Here is a 12,140-nt window from a genome sequence, read left to right on the forward strand (position 1 = left end):
TCTTGAACGCAGTCGCTCTGTTAATGAAAGCTAACACACCATATGCCTTCTTAACAACTCTATCCACCTGGGTGGCAGCTTTCAGGGAACTGTGGACATGAACCCCAAGACCCGTCTGCTCCTCCACACTGCCAGGAATCTTTCCTTTAACCCTGTGTTCTCTCGCACCCTGAAAAGTTTGTGCTATAGATACGGATTGGGGCGGGAGGGGCGTGCGCGTGTGGTTGCAGAAATAGTGAACGGAGAGGGGGAGATGGAGCTCAGAGAGAGAAAATGATAGTTTGGTAGACAGGAGGTAGGATGATAGTATACTAGAGAGAAAAAAAGAGCCATTAATAACCACCCAAGGTAGATGAAAATGGGTCAGTGGGTTTAGTGGAAGCAGTTTGTCACGATAGGGCCTGGGGTTTGGGATGGGTAAAAGGCATAGAAGGTGGTGTTCAGGTTCCAAAATTATTGAACTCTATATTGATTCCTAAAGGCTGCAAGTAGAAAATTAGGTGCTGTTCTTCCAGCTTGCACTGAACTTCACTGGAGTGTTGCAGCAAACCCATCGTAGAAACGTTGGCCTGGCAACATTTGTGTGTTGAAGTGGCAGGCAACTAGAAGCTTTTTTTTGCCGACAGATTGTTTTCCAAAACAATTACTGTCACTTATCCTGCATTTTGCCTCCATAATTTAAAAGAGACCACATTGTGAGCAGTGAATGCAGGGACTAGATTGAGTGCAGGTAAATTGCTGCTTCACTTAGTAGGTATGTTTAGAGACTTGGACAGTGAGGAGGTAAACAGATGTGTTGCACCTTTATAATTTAATGGGAACTTGACATTGGGAGGTTGTTTCTGCAGATGCTGGAGAATCTGAGATAACAAGGTGTAGAGCTGAATGAACACAGCAGGCTGAGCAGGAAGGTTGACGTTTCGAACTTAGTCTGAACAAAGAAACCTACAGCACAGGAACAGGCCCTTCGGCCCTCCACACCTGTGCCGATCAAGATCCTCTGTCTAACCTGTCATCTATTTTCTAACGGTCGGTGTCCATTTGCTCCCTGCCCATCCATGTACCTGTCCGAATATATCTTAAAAGAGGCTAACGTGTCTGCATCTACCACCTCCGCTGGCAACGTGTTCGAGGCACCCACCACCCTCTGTGTAAAGAACTTTCCATGCATATCTCCCTTAAACTTTCCTCCTCTCACTTTGAACTCATGACCCCTAGTAATTGAGTCCCCCACTCTGGGGGGAAAAAGCTTTTTTCTATCCACCCTGTACCCCTCATGATTTTGTAGACCTCAATCAGGTTCCCCCCTCAATCTCCGTCTTTCTAATGAAAATAATCCTAATCTACTCAACCTCCCTTCATAGCCAGCACCCTCCATACCAGGCAACATCCTGGTGAACCTCCTCTGCACCCTCTCCAAAGCATCCACATCCTTTTGGTAATGTGGCAACCAGAACTGCACACAGTACTCCAAATGTGGCCAAACCAAAGTCCTATACAACTGCAACATGACCTGCCAACTCTTGTACTCAATACCCCGCCCAATGAAGGAAAGCATGCCATATGCCTTTTTGACCACCCTATTGACCTGCGTTGTCACCTTCAGGGAACAATGGACCTGAACACCCAGATCTCTCTGTTCATCAATTTTCCCTAGGACTTTTCCATTTACTGTGTAGTTCGCCCTTGAATTTGATCTTCCAAAATGCATCACCTCGCATTTGCCTGGATTGAACTCCATCTGCCATTTATCTGCCCATAAGGGTCTCTGCCTGAAACGTCAGCCTTCCTGTTCTTCTGATGCCGCTTGGCCTGTTGTGTTCATTCAGTTCTACACCTTGTTATCCGATATTGGAGAAGGTGTGGACTAAGCTGTCCTGGAGGGAACATTCCCTGTGAAATGCTGACAAGGGAGGGGAGGGAAATGAGAGTCTGCTGGTGACATCCCAATGGAGTCAATAATGGCTGCTTCCAGCTTGTAATTATTGTATCCCTCGTTCTAATCGATTACCGGGGTCCTCCAGTATTTCAGCGCAAAAAGCAAGGTGAAAATATTTCTGGCCATATTCAGCCAGAATAGTCGAGTTGATGATCCTCAGCCACCGTCAAGGTCTCCTCAATCACAGCTGCCAGCATTCACCCAATTTGATTCAGTTCAATTGCTATCAAAATGGCTGAAAAAGCTGGGTACTACAAAGGCCATGGACATGGCCATGGCAATGTACCAGCCATAGTGCTGAAGGATTGTGCTCCAGAATTATCCAAACTCCTAGCTTAGCATTCCAATACAGCTACTGGCATCTAATAAACTGAAAAATTGCCCAGGGATGTCTGGTCCAGTAAGAGGCAAAATAGATCTAACCCAGACAATTACTGTCTCATCAGTCCGCTCTAGATCGTGAGAAAACTGTTGAAGGGTGTCATTGACAGTGCTTGAAGAGGCATCTGATGGCATCTAGGAAGCTTAGCAAAGTTGAAATCACAGGAGCAGAACTCTCCTCCAGTTGAAGTACTACCTGCCACAAAGGAATATGGTTGTTGTTGAAGTCATTCCTTCATCACAAAGAGATGGAAGTCAGGATGTTTTCTGATTATTACATTGCGTTCTGTACCATTCCAGTGTCCTGAGATATGATGCAGTCTGTGCCCAAATGCAACAAGACCTGGATGAAATTCAGAATTGGACTGATAAGTGACAAATAACATTAATTACATTACAAGTGCCAGATAATGGTTGTCTCCTCTGAGAAAGCCTAACCATCTGTCCTCGACATTCAGTGGTATTACTGTGGCTGCGTCTGGAAACCTAACTGGATGAGCCATATAAATATTCTGACTGCAAATGAATATACCTGACTCCCCAGAAATATTCTACAAGATACAAGTGTGATGGAATATTCTACTTGCCTGAATGATTGTGGCTCCTCCAACTGTTATTACAGGCTGAATACACTTCATGACAAAGCAGCTAGTTTATTGGCACTAAATCAATCAGCTTAAACATTCTGTCTCTATCAGAGGACACACTGGTCAGAATCCTGGAACTTCCTCCTCAACAGCATAGTGAGTGTATCGCTGTGCATGTGCTTGGACTAAAGTGGTTCAAGGAGGTGACTGTCATTTTTTTTGTAGCCAGAAATTGTCTTAGTGTTTTTTCTTCACCAAATCACTTGTGGTACTGTTTAAACCTATTAACCATCGAATAATCCAGCTCCTCATGTCTAGAAGCGCTGTTACACATGACTGAATGTAATTTTTTTCCCATCATCAAATCACCTGTGGCATTTTTTTCATCTATTAATCACCTTCAGTAAATCATCCGTGTTTATAATTGAATAATTTACGTGCAAAGCCATCAAAGGTGAAGGAGAGGTATAGAGAGTGGGAAGGGGCTAAATCAAAATGGAGTTGGAAGGTGACCACCATCCTGATGGCAAATAGAGATGATCAATCAGTACTGCTGTGAAGGAAACTGAAAAAGTTACCTGTCCTATGCGTTTCTAATTAGCACAAACCAATTTGTACATTTGCTGAAAGTTTTCAGGGGCACTTGATATACACATACAATAACAATGAAAGGAATTGTCTTGAGTAACACTAATAATATTTTAGTAGTGCTTGACCTTATTATAATACCTAGGACATGCCTGTAATTGCCAACCTTAAAAAAACAATCGCAACAATTTTATACTTCCAGGCACTGTTGACCTAGACCTATGTGTAATTCTTTGAACATTTACACTTCCAAAGCTTACAACAAAATAACCAACATTGCATGTGATTCTGTAAATCACATAATATTTGCATATAATCTTGAATGTGACAGGCAATTCTGGATCGTCACTTGGGCTTATAGTATGGCACGCTTGGAGCATCGCATATGTTAGAACATAGTCTTTACTTTGCACACAAAGAACACTGTTTCATTTCAACTCAATAAAATGGGTGACACCCTTTCACTGATTCAGCTTTGCCCTGAGAAATCCAAGTCAATCTGCCTGTTTTGGAATTTAAATTCTGGCAGTTAACTCTTAATCATCATCATTAACTGCTACAATGTCTCTTACCAGTCAGAATCCACTTTCCAGCCAATCAGCACTCCTCTCATGCAGTATAAATATTGATATCCTTTTTTCATTGTAATGAATTGTCCTGATAAGTGCAAGACCACTTCAAAAAGTGTCTATTTTAAAGCAACAATTTGTAAAATAATAAAGTAACCTGTCTATTTTAATGTGGTGAAGCTGTTTTGAAATGTAAAAAACATGGTAAATAGAACTTTGTGGTTATTTTGAACTCTCCAGGTCAAGTAAGCAAACAGTAAAACTATATGTTTTCTCTCTGCAATCAGTTATTATAAATCTGTCAAATGTAGAAGTTGGAAACAAAGATTTCACTTTGTAAAGGTTGCAACAAATGATGAATTGTTCATTTCTCATGTTTAGAATAAAGTTGTTTTCAGTAAGGTGAGAAATTTGCTGAATAATTCTGAAGGTGAATTAAAATCCATCAGTGGAGTCAGCGTCATTAAAATCTACAGCAATGAAAAAATCCCTTTGGCCCATTGAGTCTGCTCTAGTCAAAACTAAATGTCTAACCTTTTCAACTTTTCTAATGCTTGGCCCATAGCTTTGTATGCCTTGGCATTGCAAGTGTACATCTAAGTAATTAAGTGGTATGAGGCTTTCCGCCTTGACCACCCTTGCAGTGGGTTTCAGATTTTCTACCAACACTGGGATTGAAAAAATATTTCCTCACATCTCTATACCTCCTGTCTGTTACCTTAAATCAATGCCATCTGGTGATTGATCCTTCTGCCAAGAGGAAAAGTTTCTCCCTAACTATGCCCCTCATAATTTTTGTATATTTCAATCTTGACCTTCCTCATTCTCCTCTGCTCCAAAGAAAGCAACCCTAGTCTTGCCAGTCTCTCTCCATAAGACTCTCCAGCCCAAGCAACATCATGATAAATCTCCTTTGCACCCTCTCCAGTGCAATCAAATGGAGTTTCTGAATGCTTTTAAGCTCAATATTTTCAGGAAAGTTGCATGTTTCAGAGAAGCACTGGTCACAGCAATTTTGCTCAGTTGAATAAGACTAGGACCCGTTGGAGAAGAGAAGGATTGAATGCTAGAGAGAGTGACAAACAGAAAAGTTTCTTTTCTGCCCTATCCAGGGAAGTCTGTCCTTCACTGATGCCAGTATCCCAGAAGCAGCCAAAAGCACCAGCACTGTGGCTCAGTGGTTAGCACTGCAGCCTCACAGCGCCAGGGACCCGGGTTTGATTCCGGCCTCGGGTAACTGTCTGTGTGGAGTTTGCACATTCTCCCTCTGTCTGTGTGGGTTTCCTCCGGGTGCTCTGGTTTCCTCCCACAGTCCAAAGATGTGCTAGGTGGACTGGCCATGCTAAATTGCCCGAAGTGTTGAGGGGTGTGTGGGTTATAGGGAATGGGTCTGGGTGGAATGCTCCAGGGGTCGGTGTGGACTTGTTGGGCCAAAGGGCCTGTTTCCACACTGTAGGAATCTAATCATCCAAGCCAACTCCTTTGGGGTGGCCATGTGCTTAGGATGCCTGAGTTCCACCTGCTAAAGCAGGTCATCCTTGTGCATCTCAAGGAAAGCACTCAAATGAGAAGAGAGCCAAGGAAACATTTCTAAAACACTTGAGGCCTCCGTCAAGAAATGCAACATAGATGTCAACACGTGGGAAATTTCATTCAGAAGAAGCCAATTTGGTTGAAGTTGCACTGTTAAAAGGAGATAATTCTGTTCTCCAGTAAGCAGAACTATGGAAAAGGAACTAGAGAAAGGAAAGGCAGTAATTTTGAGGCTAAGGACCAATTCCATCTTCCAGAAATACCGTCCCCAATGTGTGGTCAAAGATGCAGCTCTCGAATTGGACTCATCAGCCTATAAGGACCCACAGAACCCATGACCAGTGACACAGAATTTCCTAAGTAGACAAATCTTACTCAGTTGTTGCCAAAGAGAGCAGTGTGTGAAATGCTGAACACCGCCTCTGTGGAAGAAGATACGGACATTCATTCTCAGATCAACTTTTACTTGTTAGTGCATTTGGTTTAGAATTGAGAGCATGAGTTTGAATCCATTCCGTTTTGAGATAATTGGCAAAGAAACGTATTCAGCCAAATTCAGAATTTTGGTAGCCCGTTGTGCTGAATTTGTATCAGCAGATTGTTCTCGCAATCCAGTATGTTTTAACAGGAGATTATTTGGATATTGACTGCTTATATTTTTAGATAGTCTTCTGGCAGCTCTAATTTTTTTCTTTTCTCTCTCCATTATTGTCTTGAAATCTTAATTCTCTATCCTTCTGTTCTCATTAGGCAGATTTTGTGTATTCTGAAGTTGCTGTCATGCTTTGGTAGTCTTAATTCATCGGTCAGTATGTACCCTCATAGATGTGTGATTGCATGTAAAGGGAATGTTTTATAATTTTACACTGTAATCCTCATCAGGAGGATCGTCTTCGCCGTGGTGATGATCTTCGACTTCAGATGGCCTTGGAGGAGAGCCGCAGAAATTCAGCTGTAGTAGTGGGTAGCACGGCTCCAAAGAAGAAAAAGGTGAGAGTTATGATGGCGGTTTCTGAATGTAATCTGCAATCCATCAGGCTGGGAGAGATCCTTCACTCAAGGTGGTTGACTTGCTATTACATTGTTAAGATGAATAACATAGGATGCATTCACTGGGCATATGGGCAAACAGGTGAGGAAGAAAGAATAGAGGATATTCCAAATGGATTAAATGAAGTGTGGAGGAGACTAATGAAGCTTAGAGTGGCAGTGACTTATTGGGATCAATAGCCTGTTTCTGTTCTTTAATATTTTCCGTTCTTACTTGATTTTAATTTGGAAATAATTTCGGAAGAAATTTAGTCTGCCCACTCTTGTAATTGTGGACAGTACAGGGAAGAAATATCAGGAGGGAAGTGTGTTTGTTTGTTGTTGTTTTTTGGCTGTCTGTATCCTTCCAAAAAAAATTCATAAATTTTGAGTCCTGACAGTAAGGACCCAATTTTAACTCTGAAAATGAATTGAGTTTTCAGCGGGATAAAATCAGTTCTAAGGCTTTGAATTACATAACCTGAAGTTGTAGTTGGAGGGTGGAAAAATAAAATGATAGGCACACTAAGGAAATGATTCTTAAAAATGTGCTCCATTTTGTAATCCATAAAATATGGAAAAAAAACTTTGAATTAACCTAAATAGATCAGCGGTCAGAATTGCTTCATATTTCGTGCTCTCTGACTTTCCTAATAGTAGTTTTTTTTCTTGGATAACTTATTTCATTTCTTCCCTTCTCCCAATTAAATAACAGGCATCCACAGTTACCCTCATGGATCCCTTGCCAACCGCAGCAACACAGAAAGCTGTTGTATGGGGAGTATCTGTTCGACCTGTTTCTCTAGAAAAAAATGACCCATGGGGAGAAGCAAGCAGTCCAGGAGCATCAGATCCATGGCAATCTATTGGTAAGATTACTTGTACTTTCCATTGCATTTGTGTGTAGAAATAACATGGCAGGATCCTTTTAATTTATAATCTAATAGATGATAATTTGAATTTTGGTACTAAATCTCTATTTAGCATATTATGTTAACTTAAATTGCAGAACATTTCCTTTTGGTTATCCTACAGATAACCTTTTAGTTATATTTTTATTAAAGATGAAATGCACCATCGTGAATTAATATTTCGGGATTGTAGAGACCTCCAACCGTCCATAAGGTATCAAGTAGCTGGAATACAGTATGGCTTAAAACTGTGGCAACAGCCTAGAAACTTGAACACACAAATAATAACCTGGGGATCTAGATTTAAATCCATGGCAGATGGTAGAAATTGAATTCAAAATAAAAAATGTGGAATTTAAAGCCAAATGACAATAAAATTATTGTTTTCACTAAGGAATTTGCTAACTGGGGGAAGCAGTGGCCTTTGTGGTATTACCACTGCACTGTTAATCAGGAGACCCAGATAATGTTTTGGGGACCTGGGTTTGAAACCTGCCGTGTCAGAAGGTGGAATTTGAATTCAATAAATAATGGGAATTAACAATCTGATGATGACTGTGAATCCATTGTAAATAGTCTTGAAAAAACCATCTGGTTCACTAATGTCCTTCAGAGAAGGAAACTGCCATCCTACCTGGTTTGGCCTACACGTGACTCCAGACCCACAGCAATGTGGTTGACTCTTAACTGCCTTCTGGGCAATTAGGGATGGGCAATAAAATGTTGCCTAGCCAGCGATGCCTTCATTCTCTGAATGAATAAAGAAAAAAGTGTTCAGGGACCCAAGTTCAAATTTGCCATGGCATGTGGTAGAATTTGAATTCCGTATATTTAAAAAAAAAACCTGGAATCAAGAATCTAATGTTGACTATGAATCCATTGTTTGTCAGGAAAATCTCATCTGGTGCCCTAACAACCTTTTTTAGAGAAGGAAATCTGTCATCCTTACTTGGTCTGGTCAACACGTTACTTCAGACCCACAACAATGTCGTTGACTCTTAACTGCCCTCTGTGCAATCAAGGATGGACAATAAATGCTGGTCTGACCAGTGATGTCCTCATCTTGTGAATGAATAAAGGAACGAACAATCTTTGATAAAGAGATAACAGGGTGTAGAGCTAGATGAACACAGCAGGCCAAGCAGCATCAGAGGAGCAGGAAGGCTGATGTTTCCGGCCTGGACCCTTTTTCAGAAATCTTTGCTTCGTCTGGCCTATATGTGATTCTTAATCCACAGCAATATGGTCAATTCTTAGCAGCCCTCTGAAATGACTTAGCTTGGATGGAAGGGCCACCTGGCATTGACTAAAGCATTGGAAGTCACAACAGCAAATGCAACACTGCCAACCTTACAAAGTACTCTTTACTAACATTTGGAAACTTGTTCCAAATTTGGAAGAGTTCACGTTATTCGAAAATGCCCTGACATGCTCATACTCGTAGAATCATACCTTTTATAGAAAATCTCCCAGATCATACTGTCATATTCCTGGGATATGACGTGTATCACCGAGCAGCACCAACAGAGGTGGTGGCACAGTGGCATAGAGTCAGGAAGGAATTGCCTTAGGGATCCTCAGCATTAACTCAACCACATGAATGCTTAAGGCATCAGGTCATACTTGAGCAAGGAGACTTAATGATTATCACATACTACCTCCTTTCAGCAGATAAATCAGTAGTCCTCCATGTTGAACATGATTTGGATGATGCTTTTGAGAATGATATGGGCGCAAAATGTACTCTGGTTGACTTCAATCATCCATCAAGGGTGGCTTGATAGCACCAATACTGACCAAGATAGTTGAGTCCTAAAGGTTACAGGTGCTAGCCTAGAACTGCAGCAGATGTGGGGGATTAAACAAAGTGGGGAAGATAAATGACCTCCTCCTCACTGATCTACCAGCCACCAGTGCATCTTTCTCATGACAATATTAGTAAGGCCAACTATGCCCCAGTCCTCCTCGGAGAAAAGGTTCCCTCTTCACCTCGGGTGCTGTCTGGTGTGTCTGTGTGGCAGTATAACGATGCGAAATAGAATAGATTTTCAGCTGACTTAGCACCTCCTGGACATCAGTCTTGAGTTGCTATGGGTCACTAGCAGTAGTTAGTTTACACTCCAACATAATCTATGACTTCATGGCCTACATACCCCCTCCCAACTCTACTGTTACCATCAAGCCAGGAGATCAACCCTGACTCAAAGAAGAGTGCAGAGATGGTCAGGAGTGTCACCAGACATTCTTAAAATGAGGTGTCAACCTGGTGAAGCTATGAAATAGGACTAAATTGTGTGCCAAAGGAGCATAAGGTGCAAGTGATAGAGCTAAGTGATTCCATAACCAAAAGATCAGATCTAAGCTCTGTAGACCTGCCTAACATTGTCGTGAATGGTGGTTGGCAATGAAACAACTCACTGGAGAAGAAGAGGAAATAATCTTCAGCCACGTACTGAGTGGATGTGCATCTTTTCCCCCTTTCATAAGCACCTGGCATTACAGATCATTAGCCAATTCCATTCACCCTACGTGATATCAACAAATGGCAAGGAGTTGGAATCTGCAAAATCTATGACTCTGGCAATAGTACTGAATGTGTTTCAGAACTTGCTACACACCAGGCCAAAATGTTAAGAGTGAAGCAATAATGCTTGCATCTACCTGACAATGTGGAAAATTGCCCAGATATGTACTGTATACACAAAGCAAGATAAATTAACTCAACTAATTATCATCTCATCATTGACTTTAAGTCATAAGTGCTGGAAGATGTCATCAGTAATCGCATGAAGCAGCACTTACTCAGCAATAACCTGCTCACAGATATTCAGTTTGCGTTCCGCCAGGCCCGCTCAGCTCCTGACCTCATTAGAACCTTAAATTAAGCATGGACAGATGAGATGGCTGTGTGTATTCTTTCAAACCTAGAGCTGGTGGGTATCCAAGGGAAAACTCTTTGCTGGTTGGAATAATATTAGGGGCTACCATTGACTAGAAACTGACCTGGACTTGCCATGTAACTATAATGGCTCATTGGCAAATCAGAGGCTCAATCTTGCAGCAAGTAACTCTCACCCTGACTTCCTAAAGGCTATTCATCATCTACAAGATGTGAGTTAAGATTGTAAGAGAATACAGCCCTCTTGCCTGAATAAATGCAGCTTCAGCAACACTCAAAGCTTGATACCATCCAAGACACGGCTGCCTACTTTGTTGTCATCACATCTGCTAGCATTCATTCCCCCCTCCAGCCGTGATCAGCAGTAGCAGCAGTGTGTATTTACAGGATACAATGCAGAAATTCACCGTATTTCCTTAGACAGCGCCTTCCAAACCCATGACTACGACCAACTAGGACAAGGGCAGCAGATACACGTTTTCGTCCAAGGCACTCACCATTCTGGCTTGGAAATCTATCCCTATTCCGTCAGTATCAGCTGGGTCAAAATCTTTGAATTCCTTCCCCAACAGCATTATAGGTCTGCAGTGGATTAATAGAGGCAGCTCACCATCATCTTCTCAAGGATAATTATTGATAGGTGATACATTTTGGCCCAGCCAGTGAGACCCACATTCCATGAATGAATAAAGAAAGAAGTTATCAGCCAAATATCACAGAATATTTTCCTTTGTGATCGCAACTTGTACTGTGGGTTATGCCACAGGATATATTAGTATTTAGTAATTCAGTAGTACCTGACTATTTTCAAAATGTTATTTTAAATAGTCACTTAAGTTTTATTTTTAGGTTGTAATGAACTTGTTTTTCATGTAGCATGACTACAAACAGGTAATATCCACCCATTTTAGATAACCCAATTACAAATATCATTTAAAGTAAAACAAACAATTGCAGATGCCGGAGATTTGTTTTTGTGTTTTTTTTTTCAGAAACTTTAACTCTGTTTTTTCTCCGTGGATGTTGCCAAATCTGCTGAGTTTCTGCATTGGGTTCTGTTTTTGTTTGTTTGAAATATCAGTTTGTTTTTAACAGGGGATCAGTAAGCAATTGATTATTCTGAGGTAGTTTGCATTGAAAGTATCTTTTCTTATTAACGTTTTAAGAAGTTTTTATCTTATTTGGTCTTAGATAGCAAATCCACTGCTGCTGTTGATCCTTGGGGTGCTCCTACGTTATCTGCCACCCAGGCACTTCCTAAAAATGTTGATCCATGGACAACTTCAGATACTACCTCTGCTGTTCCGAGGTCTTCATCTGATCCATGGGCACCAGGTCCTTCAACAGATTCAGTTTTGGGTAAGCTATTGTAAAGATGAAATTTATAATTTCGAGTTTGCCACCAGTTGTCAGTGTCATGCACTCCAAGCAAAGATATTTTACGAGAAAATGCGTGTGGAGACTTTATGAAATCATAAATTTCTGGAAAAACTCAGCAAGTCAGGTGGTATCAATGAAGTGAAGGCAGACTAACTGTTCTAGTTAACATTCTATTTGTGAAGAAGGATCTTCACTAACTGAGACAGTTGATTCTGCTTTCTCTGCACAGATGCTGCCTGACCGGAGATTTTCTAGCAATTTCTGACTTGGTTTCTGATTTCCACTATCCACGGTTTTGATTTGTTTTTAAAGACTTTGCAAGTG

The 12,140-nt window shown here is 41.2% G+C and overlaps 2 protein-coding genes across 7 annotated transcripts in view; one reads left to right on the forward strand and one right to left on the reverse strand.

Moving 5' to 3' along the window:
* epn2 (epsin 2) overlaps positions 1-12,140 on the forward strand; it is a 71,518-nt gene that overhangs the window by 34,768 nt on the left and 24,610 nt on the right. For all 6 annotated transcript variants that reach the window (XM_048551980.2, XM_048551981.2, XM_048551979.1 and 3 more), the window contains 3 exons: positions 6,480-6,587; positions 7,342-7,495; positions 11,628-11,795. In XM_048551980.2, coding sequence (XP_048407937.1) covers positions 6,480-6,587; positions 7,342-7,495; positions 11,628-11,795 — 430 coding nt within the window. The remainder of the gene's footprint in view (positions 1-6,479; positions 6,588-7,341; positions 7,496-11,627; positions 11,796-12,140) is intronic.
* The window catches only part of b9d1 (B9 protein domain 1), a 70,653-nt gene that overhangs the window by 11,833 nt on the left and 46,680 nt on the right, over positions 1-12,140 (reverse strand). The gene's annotated exons all lie outside the window — the stretch shown is intronic.

This window comes from Stegostoma tigrinum, chromosome 23 (genome assembly GCF_030684315.1).
Source record: "Stegostoma tigrinum isolate sSteTig4 chromosome 23, sSteTig4.hap1, whole genome shotgun sequence".
In the NCBI taxonomy this organism is placed as follows: domain Eukaryota; kingdom Metazoa; phylum Chordata; class Chondrichthyes; order Orectolobiformes; family Stegostomatidae; genus Stegostoma; species Stegostoma tigrinum.